The 21,534-nt window shown below is 36.0% G+C and overlaps 3 protein-coding genes across 10 annotated transcripts; 2 read left to right on the top strand and 1 right to left on the bottom strand.

Annotated features, from left to right (window-relative positions):
• Positions 1-167: 167 nt before the first annotated feature.
• LOC114946435 (targeting protein for Xklp2-A) lies at positions 168-3,643 on the top strand. The gene is made up of 2 exons (XM_029322912.2): positions 168-392; positions 1,061-3,643. Exon 2 carries the CDS (start codon positions 1,183-1,185, stop codon positions 3,493-3,495), a length of 2,313 nt encoding a protein of 770 aa, XP_029178745.1. The 5' UTR covers positions 168-392; positions 1,061-1,182; the 3' UTR covers positions 3,496-3,643.
• On the bottom strand, positions 3,621-7,580 carry LOC114946669 (mitochondrial import inner membrane translocase subunit TIM44). 2 transcript variants are annotated; one of them, XM_029323311.2, is made up of 7 exons: positions 7,353-7,580; positions 6,731-6,868; positions 6,429-6,671; positions 6,156-6,360; positions 5,945-6,087; positions 5,465-5,828; positions 3,621-5,388 (listed from the first exon to the last, which is right to left on the bottom strand). In XM_029323311.2, exons 1-7 carry the CDS (start codon positions 7,353-7,355, stop codon positions 5,141-5,143), a joined length of 1,344 nt encoding a protein of 447 aa, XP_029179144.1. In that variant the 5' UTR covers positions 7,356-7,580; the 3' UTR covers positions 3,621-5,140. The 2 variants fall into 2 exon arrangements, with proteins under 2 accessions (XP_029179144.1, XP_029179143.1); XM_029323310.2 differs by having other exon boundaries at positions 6,731-6,874; positions 7,353-7,578.
• A 127-nt stretch (positions 7,581-7,707) lies between these two features.
• On the top strand, positions 7,708-21,191 carry Mi-2 (chromodomain-helicase-DNA-binding protein Mi-2 homolog). 7 transcript variants are annotated; one of them, XM_085489838.1, is made up of 25 exons: positions 7,709-8,530; positions 10,319-10,410; positions 10,497-10,619; positions 10,738-11,034; positions 11,160-11,453; positions 11,533-11,784; positions 12,473-12,626; positions 12,748-12,933; positions 13,017-13,206; positions 13,288-13,661; positions 13,743-13,912; positions 13,997-14,222; positions 14,320-14,783; positions 14,980-15,433; positions 15,600-15,917; positions 16,053-16,361; positions 16,470-16,738; positions 16,938-17,029; positions 17,286-17,472; positions 17,553-17,825; positions 17,922-18,203; positions 18,296-18,540; positions 18,764-19,049; positions 19,140-19,449; positions 19,577-21,191. In XM_085489838.1, exons 1-25 carry the CDS (start codon positions 8,494-8,496, stop codon positions 19,579-19,581), a joined length of 5,889 nt encoding a protein of 1,962 aa, XP_085345964.1. In that variant the 5' UTR covers positions 7,709-8,493; the 3' UTR covers positions 19,582-21,191. The 7 variants fall into 7 exon arrangements, with proteins under 7 accessions (XP_029179134.1, XP_085345964.1, XP_029179138.1 ...); XM_085489837.1 differs by lacking the exon at positions 7,709-8,530 and adding an exon at positions 9,592-9,682 and having other exon boundaries at positions 12,473-12,635; XM_029323301.2 differs by lacking the exon at positions 19,577-21,191 and having other exon boundaries at positions 7,708-8,530; positions 12,473-12,635; positions 19,140-19,457.
• Positions 21,192-21,534: the final 343 nt, after the last annotated feature.

A 21,534-nucleotide genomic window follows, 5' to 3' on the forward strand; every position in this document is an offset into this window, starting at 1 on the left:
ATAATTAATCTTCTGGATAATGTAGAAACGATTAAACAGAGAGGCTGAACAATATTTCACTTTTTAATATTTTCGTTCTTCGTATTTGGCGCGCATGCGCAAAAAAATCGACACTCCCGGCTAGCAACACCGCGACCAATCCGGACAAAGCCACCCAAAGATTTAAATTTCAACGTACAGTTGCAATAATTCCGTCGTGAACTCGTGGACTAACTGCCTGGTTGTTCGTTGGCAGGTTTCATGTGCTTGATTTTTTTATCAGTCACATTTATAATACATAAATTTGTTAGATATACGAAATTCTGATTAGGAAGAGAGAAATTGGAGGAAGACAGCACGAAATTCGTGCTTGGACGAGTAACTTTGCACGAGAAACAAATGTACAGTTAAATGTAAGTAGTGTACATTGTGCATTCTGATCTTTCTTAATTTTGTAATGGAAATATTTACGTCTTTGTTAAAATAGTTAATTATATAATAATATAGAAATAGCATTGCTGCATTATTTGCATAGAGAGATTAATAAATAATCTCTATTATTCTTAAAATATTAATACTATTTTTAAATGTTATTATTTATACAAGATAAAAGATATGGTACATTGTTACATAAACTTTTCATGAAAATTATCATCTTTATTTTAAATACGTTTTTATTGTGAGTCCTTCAGATGACATACAATATTAACGATGAGCTGACACAATTCTTGTTGACAAATAAAGGGATGGTAGTATAAGTTAAAAGTCTAAACATTGTTATGTTAATGTATCTCAAATTGATAAAGATTTATAAATAATAAATCTAGAAATAAATGTATAATATTTAAATAAATAAATCCTTGTACTTTGTTACATAGTTATATCAACAATGCGATTCATATTTGATTATCAAATTATTATTTTTTATCTCAATTAATAGTTTAAGAATGAGATTAAGATACAAAAGTAAATATAATTTCCTGAAAAGATTTTTCTTTTTAATTCTATATAATTCTTCGCAAATATTTCACATAAAGTTATATTTAGAAAAATAATGAGTTTTTAAATTTTTATGTTTCAGATTGTTGTTTGGCAGCATTGTTATTTGCATAGAATATTTCATATATTTTGATATACTGTGGTGATCCTTTATGACTTATATTTAAACTATCGACTAAGTATTTTATATATCAGATTGCCACAATGGGAGATCTTTGTAATATACGTGCACCACAATGGATAGACTTGACTCAAAACTACAGTCCTGTACAGACACATGATTTCTTTGAGAGAGAACATACAATGCATGAGTGTACAGAGGAACCTAACTCTACTACTGGAAATGCAGATGTTCAACCTACATCTCAGGTGGAGGTCTCGTGTATTAATGAAAAAGCGCAAGCGGATTTGGATATAATAAAAAATACTCCTGTCAAGGTAATTTCTCCAAAATATGGTAATAATAAGGAGACAGTAGTAGCAGAGGCAACTTACGATCAGGTGTTAAATGATGCAATGAGAAAATTGGAACTCTATACAAAGCAGCCTAAAACTCGCGATGTATTAAATAAAACCACCCAAGAGCCAAAAATTTTCAAGACTCCAAACTTCCAACCTAAACTTATTAAATCGTCCAGATCCATTGGATGTATATTGAACAAAAACAATCAATTTGAACAAGATTCCATAGGAGGATCTGCAAAAATTAATAAAACCTCAAGCAATTGTACGTCAACGAATACGAAGAAAAAATTGGTTAAGCAATCCCTGTTTAAGCAAGATAAAGATTGTGCAAAGAACGATATTTTTAAGAAACCAAACCATCCAGTAGATTATCCTAAAGCTAAAGAAGATAAACAATGCAACAAAGAAGACAATAAAGAAAGTAAAGAAGATAAACAATGCAACGAAGAATACAATGAAGAAAGTAAAGAAGATAATAATGAAGAACATAACGAGAAAGATGATAAGTCGCAAGATGAACAAGAATCAACCAACGAGAAAAACAATAAAGCAAGAGACAATCAAGATGATGTGGATGCAAAAGATAATCATACGCAGTCTAAGCACGTCGCAGTTCTCACCTGGCAAAATCATAGACGAAGTGTGCACAGACGTAGAACTTCGATCAACAAACCTTACGTAGGATTAGCGGAAGCGGTGTCACGTTTCCAAAACGATACACCCAAACGTTTCCGCACCAGAAGCAACAAGAACAATACTATGAGCCCATCATTTTATGTGTCCAAATTGCAAAACCGTTTAAAACCGACAATACCAGTCTCACCAGCACTCATATCGAAGACCAGGACGCGTCCCGTCACCGTACTGAATCAAGAAGAACGCGAATTGCAAGAAATCGAGGAAATGAGGAAGTTTCGGATAAAAGCCAATCCAATACCGTCTAACGTCTTGCGGGGTCCACGCGCGGTCAACGTTGCGAGGAAGCAGACTGTTGCAAATACCGCTACACAGTCTGAAGAAAAGACCAAAAGCTTGTATGAGTCCAAGAGTCCGCATCGCGATAAGGCATCCAGCCTGAAGAACACGGTCACCAAAGTGGTGGTGACCGATTCCGAGGGTATAATCGTGGAACATGAAGAAATTGCGTTTTTTGGTGTCCCCAAGAGTACTGGTGCCACAAAGAGCGTTACGCGTGTCGTGCCATTTAGCTTTGAGACACGCAACAAGGATATGCAGCTGAAGAAGGAACAGCGGTTGAAGGACTTGCAGGAGGCTAGTAAAATCAAGGCGGAGTTTCATGCTAGGCCGGTGCCGAATTTTTCGAAGCCGTCGACGTCGACTTCTATGAAGCCGCCAACGCCGACTTCCACGAAGCCGCCGACGCCGCTGGTCAAGCAGCAACAGAACGCGAAGAGGCAGCTCCTGCCACGTCCGTTCAGCTTTGAGGAACGAAATAAAAAATTGTCGCAGAGGAAGGATCAGTTGGTGAAGCAGGTACTCGAAGAGGACAAGCGGTCACGCGTATTTCGCGCGAATCCGGCACCAGTTTTTAAACCCGTGATGGTACGCGGTAGATCCAAGGATAATCTTTCTTTGAAAAACAAGAGCGTGAAGACAGGAAGCGAACATGGTGCGGAATACAAGTGCGAGGATCAAGAGAATAAAGAACCGAATGAAACCGACTCTTGCAAGGCAGAGGGCGAGAATACGCAGAGAACGGCAAGTTCTAACGTTGACAAGCAAAAGGTACCGTTAAAAGCTCTTCCAGTGGAATTGAACACTGATAGACGAGCAAAACAACGCCGCAATTTTGATGAACAGCTGAAGCGTAAGGAAGAAGAGGAAGAAATGAAGCGTCAGAAAGAAGATAAAAAGCGGCTGGAGCAAGATAAACATTTGAAGGCGGAGCTGCGCAAACAGGCTGAGATTAAGGCTAAACCGATGCCAAAATATAAACCACCTGTTATCGCTAGAGCGACGAAACCGCTGACCAATCCGCAAAGTCCCGCGTTTGCGAGTAAACTTAAATCTAAACTAGATAAAAAGGCATGAAAGTATGATATAAGAATAACGTTTTTTTCTTTTTTCATTTCATATTTTACATCATATTTTACTCATTGTGTATATTTATAGAGGATAAAGGGATACAATGTAAGTGTAATATTGTAGAGTATAAATAAAATTGTAGTTTAAATTTTTATTATTTTATAATCATATATCATTTTTTTTATATAATCTTAAATAATTTTCACCTGCAATAATTTGTGGATTTTTATATTTTAAATAGAAAAATAATACTACGCTCACACACTTATTGTGTTCGCTGGATGTTATTTTATTTTATTTCAATTCCAACTGATCTGAGCTCTATAAACTTGTATAATATAGCTTTTAAAAAAATGATCAACAGTTCTCTTAACAATTTCTCATCACTGTACATTACAATATTAGCTTGTACATATATACATATAATGTATGCATAAGTGTATATGTGTACTCACACATGTACAAAAAGCTTCATTAACAAATGTTTGGTATTTGAATATATTTCCATATCTGATATATATATATATATATATATATATATATATATATATATATATATCAATCAATCATATATATATATATATATATTCCATTGCATTCATTCATACTATACAGATTTATATCATATCAAAGATAGAACAAAAATTTTTTTATTTCAGAATCATTAATTCATATATAAGCCTTTCAGAAGACAAACTAATCAACTACTTTTTATAAATTTTTTATTTTAATATTCCAGAATATGTAACTAATATTCTAATATTAAAATTAAAAAGTTTATAAAATATAGAGTTGATCACAATCTTACGAGAATATATCTGCAGTTGTTCTTTTGCATTAATGATTTCAGCATTAAAAAGATAAAATTTTATTCTTTCTATCAATAAAATATAAATTTTTGTTTTAGTATCAAGAAAGAGTTGAAGCATGATTTGTTTTTGTCAACTATGTGATCAATATGCTTGATTTAAAATTTATGCACATCTGACATAGAGCAAGTTACAAACAAGCTCCACTTGCACATATCATTTAAAAGTTAATATTTTGAATCTGCAATAATATAAATTCTTTCATATTGTATCATTTAACCTTCTATAATCAAAGTTATGTAAAGAGAAAAATGGAAATGTAGGCGGGCTTGAAAATTTCACTAAACATAAAATATGAACTGTTAATTATAAAAATGCAATCGAATAATTATCGTTAAACACTTGTTCCATGTACAATAGTCATGTTTTAATTGAGGGTACTTTAATTATGGCTATTTTTAAATAATAGTAAATTAGCATAATCGCGGCTTGGACGATGTGTGATTTCGATTTATAAATATATTATTTTCAATAACTCAACAATGCACATGTACTTACATCACCAGCAAAATTAAAATTTACACGCGTCACGTTGCTAGAATCTTATCATATAAATCAACATTCCGATTTATAAGAAATAAATTGCGCTCTACATAGATTGGTTAAATCGCTGAGATTGCTTAATGCGATCGCTAAGGAATTTCTATCACGTTCGACCACTCATTTCAATACGAAACGACAGTAACAATGTACAGCATACGACGATTCCACTTTGATCGTAGTGAATCCTTTTTCGAGCAATTCATACGTTCATGTTGCTTTCCGTTCTGCCTTATCACACACTATACCAACTGTTCCGAACTAGTAGCACTAAGGTCGAGCAAACGCCACGCGGCCTTGGAGTTGAGTTCCGTCCGATCACGACACATTACCCAGACATAATTGACGCGCATCACTTTCTGCGGGTCTCCCTCGATCACCTCGTTCTTCGAGTTTCTCACACACATGATTTGTTGAGATTGAAAACTAATGATTAAAACCGGTCCCTGGTCCATCATCTTGCCCATCATTAGATCCACATTGTCGATATCTGCAATTGATTGATATATTCCTCTTTTACTGCTCTCATATAATTGTACATACAATTTAAATAACGAATTGCATACCTAGAATTTTACTATCCGAGTAATGTCCTAGCTTCTTCACTTCCTTATGCGGTTGTGCAATTATGTTGTAAGGGCCTTCGTGACACCAGTCCTTCAGAATCTCGAGATCGCCTTTAATCATCGCTTCGAGAATATTCGGAATGAAATCGGTCTCGCAATCCTTTAGGAACTGTATTTTACTAAAACTGGGATCCAGTTTACAGATCTCTGTCAGAGTCTCCGATAACTCGGTCTTTTGGAACAACCCTCCCACAATGTCCGAAACCTTATCCGTAAGCAATTTGGAAGCGCGTAACACAGCATTATCCGACTCGTCGTATTTCATTTTCCAGTCCATTACTTTATTCACGTATGGATTATTATCCTTCAAAAGAACAAATAGAATCAAAGATAGGTATTTTTTAAATTAAAACTTACTTAAATTAAGTACATATTATCTATTTGTACAAAACTCATTACAAGATACTGTGCAATAAATACCTTAAATTTTTGCCAGGCATGGGAAAACATAAAGTCCTTGTGTATCTCTACACCAGTTGATTCTTTATCAGGCATAATTTCTCTAGGTTCTATCGAAACTTCTTTCCTCTTTCGTAGCTTTTTAGGTGGAACGTAAACTTTGCCTGTATCAAAGAATTGTGTAATTTAATTCCGTTTTCTACTCTCTGTCTATTTAGCCAAATCTATCTACCTAGAATTCCATGTTGGTCAAGTTCATTTCGTACGGCTTCCGCGGTGTCCGATATCGTTTGAAATGCCCCTGTCTTACCAAGTGCTTGACTCTTTTCAGAAATTGTTTCTGCTGCACCTTTGGCAGATTTTGTGATCTCTTCGCCCAACTGGCCCGCACGTTTGCCCAATTCAGTCTTACTTGCTTCTTCGATAACTTCTTGCATCTATTAAGTTTGTATAATTGTATAACATGCAATGCACTATTGTGTATAAATTTATTGCTTATATATACCTTCTCTTTAATCGTATCTAGCTTTTCCTTAATAACTTCCGAACCTTTGTTAGCTTCAGATTCGACAGCATGGAATTTTTGTCGCGCTGTTCGCAAAGCATCCGATTGTTCAAATTTCTGAGTCTCCTCTCTGAATTTTTGTACAGATTCCTTCATTTTTTTGTTCTTCTGCATTTCTTGTTTGATATTCTCGATGAACTGAGACCAGAAGCTTGGTCGACGTGGATTCGAGTACAGTCGAATCTGCAAAAATAATTTTTACTTACTATCAGCGTCACTCACTCTTAAAGCAAAGAACTTACGAGCTGCATTTGTACGTTGAGCATTTCCGCCGATGTCGGTTGAAGCGTACACAAGGACAAACGTTCCCTCGAGCCATTTCTCAGGTTTCTCGTCGATCTCGTGGCCCCCCTTAAGCATGCTCTACAAGATGCAATATTCTGAAACTATTGCAACATTAGTTACAATTTTTATTTTCAACACTGATCGCTGTTTGTGCAATTTTATTGAATTATAGTTTTTTTTTTTACTTTATATTATCGCTTAAATATTACAATCGCGTTATAAATTACATAATAAATTACTGAATTAGAAAATAACGATGTCATTCAAGTCATTACTATTTATTTTTCATACATTTTACAAAATCAAGACAGGTGAATGAAGTTGTTATATTTTCCCAATTAAAGTAAATTTTGCGAGATGCCGCAAATCATTTTAATTATCGCACAACACTCACAATCGCGTGAATAAATTTTGCGAATAAAAAATAACCTATACTACGATGAGAAAAGCACCGGCATTTTTCGTAAACAAGGTTATGAATTTACGCGTGACTGTCAAATAACGCAGACACAGCGTTTAATTAACGAGATCACGTCATCGAATGACGCTGGTTTAGTTAGCAATTTAATTTTCATTTACCATTTTCTGAAAGATTTAATCTGTATCCGTATTCGCGAAAAGTCCTCGTGAACTCGAAGCTCGAAGGTTAGAAAATAGAGGTTAGTAGGTATGTATTATCTTTCTCGAAAGCATCGCAACACGGCTTCCGATTCGTTGATTTCTACGTCCAAGATGACAGTTCATTGGTCGCCCGACGAGTTCACCGATTGGTTGTCGACTAGGGAATTTTCAAGTTACTGCAAGAGTAATCAATCGCAGCGCGCCCGAGAAATTTTTCATTTTTGACAATCTATGTATGTTCGATGTCTATGGACGAATGTAACCTTCGCACGAAGAGATTTGCACATCTATTTTATGTATATATTTTAAATATAGAAAAATAAAAGAGAGAGAGAGAGAGAGAAAGAAACAGGATGGAAACCTAATCTAGTATTTTAATTGATTTATTAACGAAACTTTCGTAAAACGCGTAGGTATACAAAATCGAGAGCACGACGTTGTTACCAAAACCTAACCAATACTCGTTCAAAGGCAAAAAAATATCGAACGATTCGATAATTATAGATCACAATACAGGTGTAAAAGAAGGTAGGAAAAACGAAAGAGAAATATGTTTATTTTTTTTTTTTATTTTATTTTTAAAAGAGAACGCGAATCTACGATGTGCAGAGGTGCATGAAAGAGAGAGAGAAAGTGAGAAAGAAAGAAAGAGAGGGAAAGGAGGGAGGGATTCGCGACAATAGAGTGGGGAAGAAGAAAAAGAAACGACGAATCGGCGCGACAGTAGTAGTACGATAGTAGGAGAGGAGAGGTTTATATCTCGTATGAATGCGCATATATATGCACATAACACACGTACACATTCATATATTAGAAAAGATACACCGAGTCGCGGCACGCCGAAAATCTCGCCTCTCGTAGCGAAGCATTGTTTTCGCGGTGCTTCCGATCAAGAGTTAACGTGGTGAAAGGGAGAGGACGAAGAGGAAGTGGTGCAACACGCCGAGGAGAGGAGCGAGTCGACGTCTTCGAGCGGAACACCGAGAGCGGCGAGAGTCTGACGCCTCGTCATCGTCCTCGTCGCCGTCGTCGTGTCCTCGTGGTGTGGAGTGTCCGGTGCTTCGTCATCGTCGGTGCCGAGAAGCGTGCTCGCTGAGGAATGGCGTCGGACGAGGAGGTGGACGAGAATTACGCAGGTGAGGGAGAGAGAGAGGCGAAGAAGGAAGGAGAAAGAGAGAGAGACAAAGAGAGAATGGCATCGGACACGATATAGTACAACGCGGACGCGCGCTTTTCGGTATGTCAATGGCGGCCGACGCCGCCACGGGTTTGCATTCTCCGGTTCCGGAGGAGAGAGCGAGATCCTCTCCGCGAGACCGCGAATGCGCGCGAACCTCTGTCTGTCTCTCTCTCGCTCGCGCGCACGCCGATTGTCAAATGTCACTACGCGCGGGATCGGAATTCGCGCCGGCCGATCTCGCTCTTTCCCCGGAGAGATTGATTACTCAATTTATGAATGATTAAAAATGACACCGCGTCTCTTGCAGGATGCTCAAGTTTCTCGCGATTAGATCGATGGGAATCGATATATTTCGACAATCGCATATCTCTCTCTCTTTATTCGATATTTATTTCACGTAAATAATAAACAATAAAATAAACGAAATAAAATAATATATATAATATAATAATATATATATGTTGAAAAAAAATAATCGAACGCGGCCATTGCATTTGCGATAATAATCGAAAGATAACTTCATGCTTCTAAAAACGCTCGTTAAATATCGATGAGTATCTCGAATGACATATCGCGCGTCCGAGGGGGGAAAAGATTGATTTTCTCCTCGGAGTAATTACGGCTTGTACACATCCGAGTCCGAACCATTTCCGATCGACGAAGCATAATTACATTTACGCCATGTTACAACGTATGTACTACCACACAAAAAGAAAAAAAAGAGAAAGAAAAAGTTATGGATCCGCTTACACACGCGTCATATATTGCGCGCGCGTGGTTCTTGATACACGCATATATATGATGCAGCCGGCGTCTAACCTCCATTTCGCGGCTTCGCCAGAAATTCGCCGCGAGTGAACGGGATTTTTTTCGCGATTACTCGGCCTTGGTTAATTAAAAGTCGGACGCAAAATTAAATCTCGACGTGTGCGTGCGAATACGTGTGTGTAAACATATACATAGCGTAGCATTTACGTGTGTGTGTGTGTATGTGTGTGCCTCCTGTATGTCAAATGTATGTATGCCTATATTAAAGAAAATGGCGGACGCACACTCGCACAAAGCATTCGCGAAACGTTGATTAATTCAAAATCGTCTTGGCTTTCGCGTAAGTCTGTCTTTTCGGCTTCGCCGATCGTGGATTTGACGTTCGGCGTGTTCTCTCTTTTCTTTCGTCGTCTTCTCTCAACTTTTCGACGCTCTTTCGGAATTTTGTATCGCCGTGCATATTATTAAAGATACGCCGCCAATATTGCACTATAGAGCGCGATTGATTCGGCCATTATTAAAGATCTTTGCGAGTCAAATTTTTGCTGGGTGATAAATTAGAAGACGCGAGTTTTTCTGTGAATTTGTCTTTAATCGGCTCCAATTTTGTTTCATTGTTCTCTCAAACTATTACGCCAATTAGAATTGTGATATTTATAACTTGTAAGGTTCAAAATTAATATTTGTAAGATATGTAAAAGAGAAGTGGTAAAATGTAATGTGAAAGAACATTGTTATATCTTTGGAAAGAGAAATCTTATTGTTCTTGTTGCAAAAGATAATTTTGCTCATGTATGTAACGAATGTGCATATGTATGTATGCATAATTTTGTTCTTTGACAAAATATTTTATGTATCGCAGCTTCTACCTTTATCTCGTTAATAAAACAGTACTTCATAGTAACTTGCAATATTATAAAAAAAACAATAATTATTAAAAGAAAAAAGATATTTTAAAAATATGAACATTTTTCAGGAGAGGATGACATGGATGAGACTGGAGGGCAGATATCAAATGTTGGGCAGCAAGTAGATGGCTCGTCTGATGCTGAAGAATCTCAAAGACTAGTAAGTTTTATATTTTGTATAACAAGTTAAGTGGGATATGTAATAGTAATATTACTTACAATTTCTAATTATAAATAATATTATAGGAAGAAGATGATGATTATGAACCAGAAGAGCGAAAAAAGAAGAAGGGGAAGAAGCGAAAAGCACGTAGCGAAGATAAGAAAGGAAAGAAAAAGAAGAAAAAGAAAAAATCCGATTCTGGGGATGTAAGGATCTTTTTCTCATATATTTTACATTTGTTGTATAAGATTGCAATTATTATTTAAAAAAATAATTTAGCAAAGATAATGTGTCTACATTTATCCAACATTTTCGAAATTTTAGGAGAGCGACTTTGGTGGTGGAGCAGGTGAAGCAGGTGATGCTGCTGGCGAGGATAGTGACTATGCGGTCAATAAAAAAAGCAGAAAGTCATCATCCAGAAAATCCTCCAGCCATAGTGCACCGACCACTCAGAGCCAAGAACCCACAACAGGCATGCCCACGATCGAAGAAGTGTGCAACACATTTGGCTTAACAGATGTACAAATTGAGTATTCTGATGCTGATTTCCAAAACTTAACGACGTATAAACTGTTTCAACAACACGTCAGGCCACTTTTAGCGAAAGAAAATCCAAAAGTACGTACATTTTTCCATTTCTTATGCCATGTCATCTATGTCACACATTTCGTATTTAGTATGATAATTTATCGATTAGTATAATGTGTTTATTTTGGTAACAATTTCTGTTTTTGAATGATTAGGTTCCAATGTCAAAATTGATGATGTTGGTGGCAGCAAAATGGCGCGATTTCTCTGAATTAAATCCACATACACAGCCAGACGCGGATGTCTCATCTACAAATGTAGACGACGATAATAGAAATGCTAGAGCAAATCGAAGTGGCGCTATGCAGGAAGCAGAGGACGAAGAGGAAGACGATGAGGATAGCGATAGGAAGAAAAAGTCTCGCAGCTCGAGAGCGAAAAAAGGCAAAAAAGCATCCAAAGTACCGACTCTTAAGATTAAGCTTGGAAGACGTAAAAGAGGAAGCTCGGTACGTATTCTGATTAATTGTTCTGATTTTGATATATAAATATTTATAAATTGATTAACTGTGAATTTTTTTTCTTCAGGACGAGGAAGCGGAAGGTAGTGCGGCAGGTTCCGCAGCGGATTCTGATATGGAATTTGAGCAGATGCTAGCTGATGCGGAGGAGACTCCTGGCGGTGAGGGTAACAAAGGCACCGTCGAGGAGAGCGGTGTCGAGCCGCCTGCCGAGCCGCCAGTTCGCAGAAAGGCGAAAACCAAAATCGGCAATAAAACCAAGAAAAAGAAGAAAACGAAAACTACTTCCAAGTTTCCGGATGGAGAGGAAGGTCTCCAGGTAGAGTTACGCAGCATTTGCTTATGCGTTCATTGTTGTTTTAAACGTGCTTGCAAATCATGGACTGCCACATAATAAACATCATTCTCATACTAAAAGCTTTTTGGAGATTTGTTTATAATTTGCTAGTCTCGACGCATGTCTAATCATTGTGCTTGTTAATATTATCACAATATTGCGATTCTTTCTATATAATTTCTATTTAAATATGTATATTTCAATCTTATCATAATATAATGCTAACTTATTGATAATTAGAGGCACAACTTGATTGACAGAGAGATAAATTTATAGATATTGCTATAAAAAATACATTTTTCTATTATACATTATATATGCATATATATATATATATATATATATATATATATATATATGTATATGTATATATGTATAAGAGAGTTGGCGGTAAAACATGTTATACATATGCAAGTGAATATTTAGAAAACTTCAAGGACGCATACGCTACGTTGTCTGACTCTGCCTAAAATAATTATAAATATTTTACTTTTTTCTCTTTAATAACGTTTAAAACGGAATAATTATACTTTATACAATACTTCATGCTTTTAAATATGCTTAATTATTGTTTTAATTTCATAAATATCTTATCTAAATTATTTCATCTAAAACGAGTAAAAAAAGAACAAGTTAATTATTTTTCTTTTTTTCTTTTTGCTTTCTATAGACTGACCATCAGGATTACTGTGAAGTGTGTCAACAAGGTGGGGAGATTATATTGTGTGACACATGTCCCAGAGCGTATCATTTAGTGTGCCTAGAGCCTGAATTAGAAGAAACACCTGAAGGGAAATGGAGTTGTGCTCATTGCGAAGGAGAAGGTATTACAGGTATCCGTTTCCTCCTGTGTACCAACCAGATTTTCCTTATTCCCATGTAAACGAATCCTGCAACTATTTGACATCAAATGGTATATAACTATAACTATATTCATATCATCAGGCGCAGCAGAAGATGATGACGAACATATGGAATTCTGTAGAGTGTGCAAAGATGGTGGAGAATTATTATGCTGCGACAGTTGTACAAGCGCATATCACACACATTGCCTGAATCCTCCTTTATCAGAGATTCCTGATGGTGATTGGAAATGCCCTAGATGTTCTTGCCCACCATTAAGAGGGAGAGGTATGTTTATTAACATATCTTTTTAACAATAAGAAGATACATAATAGTTCATTTCAATATTTTTTTCTTTTTATTTTTACTAGTGGCAAAAATATTAACTTGGAGATGGAAAGAGTGTTCGGATACGCCGTCGGAGGAACCTTCTACAAGCAAAGCTGCACCTAAGCAAAGAAAAATGCGCGAATTCTTTGTCAAGTGGGCAGATATGTCCTATTGGCATTGCGGCTGGATAACAGAATTACAGCTTGATGTTTTTCATCCACTTATGTATAGGTAAGAAATCTTCTCAGCAACGATATCACTCGTCCAATTTTGTACATAGATATATACAAGTACGGTATATTTTTATATTAGAAATTATTATCGTAAATATGACATGGATGAGCCGCCGAAGTTGGAGGAACCGTTGGATGAAAGCGATACGCGCGTCAAGCGTTTGAAAGAGCAAGACGGTGCCACCAATAGGGACGAATATAATCTGGAGGAACGTTTCTATCGTTACGGCGTGCGTCCAGAATGGTTGGTGGTTCACAGAGTGATCAATCATCGATTGCAAAGAGATGGTAGGGCGACGTATCTCGTCAAGTGGAGAGAACTCGGTTATGACCAGGCGACGTGGGAAGACGAACACGAAGATATCCCCGGCTTGAAACAGGCTATAGAATATTATCTAGATCTGAGAGCCGCAAACTGTTGCGATGGCAGTTCATCGCGTAAAGGGAAAAAGGGTAAGGAAAAGAAATATTAAATTTTCTTACTTGTGCGAGAGTCTCTTGTGCTTTTCTAAAAGAAATAAAACGGAATTCCAGGTAAAGGAAAGAAATCGAAAACGCGCGAGTTAATTGATGATGAGGAGAGAACTCCGAAACGATACACACCACCACCAGATAAACCTACGACGGATCTCAAGAAGAAATTTGAAAGGCAACCAGAGTATTTGGACCTAACTGGAATGCAGTTACATCCCTATCAATTAGAGGTAAATGTTAAGAATAGATACAAAGATTTGCTTTTTTCGAATTTCTGCATTCACATTCTACATTTCTACAATCTTAATTTACAGGGCTTAAACTGGTTGAGATATTCATGGGGCCAAGGCATAGACACTATCTTAGCCGACGAGATGGGTCTGGGAAAAACTATTCAAACTATAACATTCTTGTATTCTTTATATAAAGAAGGTCATTGTAAAGGGCCTTTTCTGGTTTCTGTTCCCTTGTCGACTATCATTAATTGGGAACGTGAATTTGAAACTTGGGCACCTGACTTTTATTGCGTCACTTATGTTGGTTAGTAATCACTTGTTTTATTTTCATGATAATTTTTTATGTATATGTGTGCGATTTAGTCGACAGATGTTAATAGTAAAATATAATTCTCTCTTAGGTGACAAGGATAGTCGTATCGTAATTCGAGAAAATGAATTGTCGTTTGAAGAAGGCGCTGTGCGTAGTGGACGCGCTTCCAAAATCCGATCATCGTCAATCAAATTTAATGTTTTACTTACTAGTTACGAACTTATCTCCATAGATTCGGCATGTTTAGGTTCTATTGATTGGGCTGTTTTAGTCGTGGACGAGGCTCACAGATTGAAGTCTAATCAGTCCAAGTTCTTTAGATTATTAGCTTCTTACAATATTGCATATAAACTTTTACTGACTGGTACACCGCTGCAGAATAATTTGGAAGAATTATTTCACTTGTTGAATTTCTTATGCCGTGACAAATTCAATGATCTAGCAGCATTCCAAAATGAATTTGCTGATATCTCGAAGGAAGAACAAGTTAAGAAGCTACACGAGATGCTTGGTCCGCATATGTTGAGGAGATTAAAAGCTGATGTACTGAAGGTTAGCAACTTTTCTGTATAGATTGTGTAAATATGTTATAGTTCAAATCATTTTATCATTTTTTTTTTAATTATGAGATAATTCTAGAAATATAAATGTTTTAAAAATATTTACATCTTGAGATACAATTATATATTTCTTATTAGCATTGTGTTGTCAATATTTTGTTTAATAAATTGTGTTTCTTTTTTTACAGAACATGCCTAGCAAATCTGAATTTATTGTACGTGTCGAATTATCGCCGATGCAGAAGAAATATTACAAATACATATTGACAAGAAACTTTGAAGCTCTGAATCCGAAAGGAGGTGGTCAACAAGTATCATTGCTAAATATAATGATGGATCTCAAGAAATGCTGCAATCATCCATACTTGTTCCCTGCCGCATCACAAGAAGCACCGACTGGACCAAATGGAAGTTATGAAACATCAGCATTGATTAAAGCAGCTGGCAAATTGGTTTTATTGAGCAAAATGCTTAAAAAATTGCGAGATGACGGACATAGAGTTCTTATATTTTCACAAATGACCAAGATGTTGGATATACTTGAGGATTATTTGGAGGGTGAGGGATACAAGTACGAGAGAATAGACGGTAATATAACGGGTACACAACGTCAAGAAGCAATCGATAGATTTAACGCTCCTGGTAAGTATTTTCAGGCTTAATTTATATATAGTTATTCAATTGTTTTGTAAAGTTTAAAAATAAACTTTTTCTTTATCTATTATTTTTATTATATATAAAATGAAATAATGAGATCCAAAACAAGAAAAAAATGCTGTTTTTACTTTAATCAAAATTTTATTTGTAGGTGCACAACAATTTGTTTTCTTACTTTCTACACGTGCTGGGGGTTTGGGTATCAATTTAGCAACAGCTGATACCGTGATTATTTATGATTCTGATTGGAATCCGCACAATGACATCCAAGCATTTAGCAGAGCTCACAGGATAGGCCAGGCCAACAAAGTTATGATTTACAGATTTGTCACGCGTAACTCTGTAGAAGAAAGAGTGACGCAAGTAGCCAAACGTAAAATGATGCTCACTCATTTAGTCGTACGACCAGGCATGGGCGGCAAAGGCGCCAATTTTAGTAAACAAGAACTCGATGATATCTTACGTTTCGGTGAGTTTTATTAGCCCATCACATTTATAAGATGTCTGCTAATTGAAAATATTTATTGTTAAATACATTCTTGTTTATTATAATTATTTTATTATATATAATTGCTATGTTTTAATAATGACATTTATTTGCTAGGTACGGAGGAACTGTTTAAGGAAGAAGAAGGCAAGGAGGATGAAGCTATACATTACGATGACAAAGCTGTTGCCGAATTATTAGATAGAAGCAAGGAAGGAATTGAGCAGAAGGAGAATTGGGCCAATGAGTACTTAAGTTCTTTCAAAGTTGCGTCCTATGTGACGAAGGAAGGAGAGACGGAGGAAGAGGCAGATACTGAGATAATTAAACAAGAAGCTGAAAATACAGATCCGGCATATTGGATTAAATTGCTTAGACATCATTACGAACAGCAACAAGAGGATATCGCTAGAACACTTGGAAAAGGTAAATTTGCATCAGTATATCATTTTAAGATGTATAAAAATATATCCTGAAATAATATTGATGCATGAAAGACAGACGAATGTTTATACATGTCGAAATTAATTACAGGCAAACGAGTACGAAAGCAAGTTAATTATACCGATGGTGGTGTAACTGGCGATCAAGGCGCCAGGGATGATCAGCCATGGCAAGAAAATCTGTCAGATTATAATAGCGACTTTAGTGCGCCTAGCGATGACGACAAAGAGGACGACGATTTCGATGAGAAAGGAGACGGAGATTTATTGTCTCGTAGAAGCAGACGAAGACTGGAGAGACGCGACGAAAAGGATAGACCTTTGCCACCTCTACTTGCCAGAGTAAATGGAAATATTGAGGTTGGTATCTCTCTATAAAGAATAGTAGACACTAAAAATACTCTTTATATATCACGCATATTTACGTACATTATTTATATACATTTTCCATTTATATAAACTATATTTATAGATATAAAAATTTAAAATAATTTTTACTTTAAATAAAGAAATGTGTATTACAATTATTTTGCGTATTTACATTACATTTTTTTTACAGGTACTAGGTTTTAACGCTAGACAACGGAAAGCATTCCTCAATGCAATTATGCGTTATGGAATGCCACCACAGGACGCTTTCAATTCTCAATGGTTAGTTTTATTTTATATATTATATATTTCGTATATTACAATATATATTTATATATATCACGGTATATCTGTATTTTAAAATTGTTGAACAATTTTATATTATACTTAATGAACATGTATCGTGTATGCTACATATATATTATACACTCGCGTATTTCAATATTATAATAATGTGATGAAATTATAGTCGTTATTCTTGTATATTTTAACTGATATTTATGCTTCTGTAAGTAATCTAAAATTCGTCATTATTCAGGTTGGTACGTGATTTACGCGGCAAATCTGAGAAGAATTTCAAAGCGTATGTTTCGCTCTTTATGCGGCATCTCTGCGAACCAGGTGCGGACAATGCGGAAACGTTTGCTGATGGTGTTCCTAGAGAAGGTCTCAGTCGACAGCATGTGTTAACGAGAATCGGTGTAATGTCCTTGATTAGAAAGAAGGTATTGATTGCACGATGAGACTATTCCTTTATTTCCTGTATTAAAATCATAGGATACAGGATATATGATATTGTTTACAGGTTCAAGAATTTGAACACATCAATGGTTATTATTCGATGCCGGAAATGATACGCAAACCAGTTGAACCTGTAAAAGTTGAGGGAGTCGGAGATGCAACGACTGGTACTAGTAGCACCAGTGCGACTCCGGCTACCTCAAATGCTCCCAGTCCTAGCCCCGCTGCTACGCCTACTCCTACTTCAACCTCTGGTACGAACAACGAGACTAACAAAACCAATGCCGATTCTTCTGAAGCTAAAGAATCTCGAGACGAATCCAACAAGGATAAAGAGGTTGGTATAAAATGGATCGACTTTTACTGCAAAATATTGTTAAGATATTCTCTTCTTATAAAACACATGTCAACAAATAATTTTTTTTTATTTTAGGGTAGCGATGCGAAGGATTCCAAGGAAGATCCAAAGAGTTCGAAAGAGGACGATGAAGCGAATTCTGAAAAAGATAAGGAAAAGGAAGATGCCAAAAAGGAGGAAAAAGATGTTGAAATGGATACCTCAGAAAAGGAGAAGGACAAATCTGACGCGAAGGATGAAAAAACTGCGACGAAGCACGATGAGAAGATGGACACTAGTGATAATAAAATGAAATCTGAACCGGAAGAAGATGTCGTTATTGTCAAAGATGACGAGGAGGAAGTTGAAAAGAAAGAGGTATTTATTCATGCGGGATGCTAGAGATAAAGAAGAAGCGTGCATTTTATTAGCAGTTTTAATTTATATTTTTTAATTTATTCCTTTTTTAGGAGAAAGATAAAGAGAAAGACGTAAAGGACTGTGATGCAGACACGATAAAGCCTAAGCGTAAGTTTATGTTTAATATAGCCGATGGCGGATTCACAGAATTACACACGCTCTGGCTGAACGAGGAGAAGGCTGCTGTGCCGGGCCGCGAATATGATATCTGGCATCGCCGACATGATTATTGGCTTCTAGCTGGTATCGTTACTCATGGTTACGGGCGTTGGCAAGATATACAGAACGATATTCGGTAAGTAAAAGCTTTCCGAGGCTAATTAATCCTTGATATAAATTATTGCTTTTATTGTTTTACTTATATTTCCTACGAATGTAATAAGTAAAAATATCAACTATTCAGATTTATTTCTATAATGATTGCAAATCGCATCCAACTCCAGTTTCAAAGTTATATAACAATTGTCATTATTCATAATTTTTTTTGTTTTTAATAACACTCGATTACTATATTGCAGATTTGCGATTATCAACGAGCCGTTCAAGATGGACATGGGAAAAGGCAACTTTTTGGAGATCAAAAATAAATTCTTAGCACGGCGCTTTAAACTCTTGGAACAGGCATTGGTAATAGAAGAGCAATTGAGGCGAGCCGCCTATCTGAACCTCACTCAAGATCCTAACCATCCCGCCATGAGTCTCAATGCACGTTTTGCTGAAGTTGAATGTCTTGCTGAATCCCATCAGCATCTTAGCAAAGAGAGTCTTGCTGGTAATAAACCGGCGAATGCCGTGCTGCATAAGGTTGGTTCGATTCCCTGAATGTGTCGTTACGAACAGATGTCTTCAACGTGCAAAGATCTGGCAAATATCAAACGATCTCTCTGCTTTTAGGTGTTGAATCAGCTAGAGGAGTTGCTGTCCGACATGAAATCGGACGTCAGCCGCTTGCCGGCGACACTGGCCCGCATTCCGCCTGTTGCCCAGAGACTCCAGATGTCCGAACGATCTATCCTGAGCCGATTAGCGGCAACGGCGCCCGGCGGTAGCACTTCTCAGACAGGCCAAGCCGCGTTGCTGGCGCAACAATTCCCAGCCGGTTTCTCCGGAGGGCAGTTGCCGGCCACCTTCGCGGGTGCAGCTAATTTCGGGAACTTCCGACCACAATACTCAGTACCGGGACAACCACCGCAAGGTTTCACAGGTTCGTAATCACGATAGGATGTGATACTGTAATAATTATTTACAAAGAAATGTACAAGAAAGGATAATGATTTTTAAATGCAATCTTTCGATTTTCTCGTGTGTAACGAGATTATTTTACGTTACAGCCTGAATATTAAGTGCTGGAACACAATGGCTCAAACAAGAACTAAAAATAGCGCAAATCGAACTGTCCCGCGAGAAAGAATCGTTTTGCGCTGTAATATTATTTTTCGTAAATTGCAGTTTTTAGCTGAATTTTTCTAGAAAAAGAATACGAGGTGATTTCCAAGTGCGTAAAAACATAATACTTTATAAATTACGAGTTGCATTACTTCTGTATTTATTATGTGTACATTCGGCATCTAGATTCAAGAATATCACATTCTCTGTATTTATACATACGTTCTTTCATAGGAAATGACATAAGTTATTTTCTTAAATTTCTCTTTTAAGATCATATAATTTACATCCCGTTTAGCTTTTAATGTATGTCGCACACACGTAAGAGTACCAGAGTACATTATTTACTTAAGTCTATTTAAGACCTTTTTTTAATTCAATGCAAATCTCCATGTCGTTCCTTTTTTTAAGGTGCGTTAATTCAAACAACAATTCGTCACTTGTAATTTATTTACGTCTAAATTTTTGCGACAATAGATTTACGTATAAGCGCGGTAAACTTTTACAACATTCACATACGGTACTTTAATAAGGGTCACGGTTTATTTCGATATGTATGTTCACCAAGTGGACAACGGCAATCAGATTAGGTCAAGACTGACATTTGACAAGTAGTTGAGGGAACCTTTACCGCGTAATGCGCACTATCGTAATGCATGGGTTGTACAATTTCGATACGATGCGCATCGTTTTTCTACGTTTTCGCTATTTTAGGTACTTGTTAGAATAATTCAAAAAATTATTTCATGCTTAGGAAGAAACGAAGGGCGATGATTAGATATAAAGGCTAATTTTTCCAACTTCTTGGTAACTTTTACCCGACAGATAGCATATTTTCGTCCCTTTTTTTCAGATAAGTTCGAAAAAAGAGACAAAGATATGCTACCTGTTCGGTAAAACTTATCAACAAATTGGAAGAACTGAACCCTAAAAGATTTTTTTTATCTTTTTCATTTTGTGTGCATTTTTATTAGATAGGAAAAGAGCACGCATAATTTTATATGCTTTAAATGAGCAGAGTTGTTTTATATTATAGAAATCTTATACAATATATATTGTGCATTTTGTTAACGTTCGCATAGTTTGAGAATAAAATAATAGAAACTGTCTTAACATATACACCGATAACATCTCTGTACATAATATTAGATCATCGTATTTATAAAAAAAAGAAAAACATCCGTTAATATAAGATTCACAACATATTAAACTTGTAAATTTGAGAGATGAGTCCCATGCATTACTGTAGGGTAAACTTAATACGATCGCACAACAAAATATCGATCTTAAGTAAGCATACGCGTGTATTGTTCGATCTTTTTCTACCCTGTTTCAAAACTATAGAACCACTTTACTTTCTCGTTAATGAACTTGCCAAATCATTGTTTTTGGCATAGCTAAGTTTCGTTTAAGATTAGTTTTTAGATTCTAGTTATGGAATTTGAAGGACGATTTGAGATACGCGAAATCGAGTGAATGAAATATTATTAAAAAGACAAAAAAAAATGAATCGGTTTGTGTATGTACTAGATTACTGGAATAAATTAATAATAATTAAAAGCATGTGTTCGTTTACTAAAAAATAATATTTTACCTTGCAAGTATGTGTAAGATTAAATAATGTGTTATTATTTAATATTCATTTATACATATATATATTATACGAAAATTGAGAGCATAAATATTTTCTAATAAGCATTAATTCAAAAGAATATTTTATACACAATTTTTATATGATTACCATGAAGATAAACCTAAAATGAAAAAAAAATTATTATTGATAAAACAGAACTCTTTATTGAAAGTCGATAAGTTAGATTGCAATCACTTTTACCGTCGATAAATTGGAAAGGAAGATGCTGATGCTGTTTTATCGAGCTGTCAAGTATGAAGTTATATATAT

This window comes from Nylanderia fulva, unplaced genomic scaffold (genome assembly GCF_048542155.1).
Source record: "Nylanderia fulva isolate GAGA-0341 unplaced genomic scaffold, ASM4854215v1 Scaffold9, whole genome shotgun sequence".
In the NCBI taxonomy this organism is placed as follows: domain Eukaryota; kingdom Metazoa; phylum Arthropoda; class Insecta; order Hymenoptera; family Formicidae; genus Nylanderia; species Nylanderia fulva.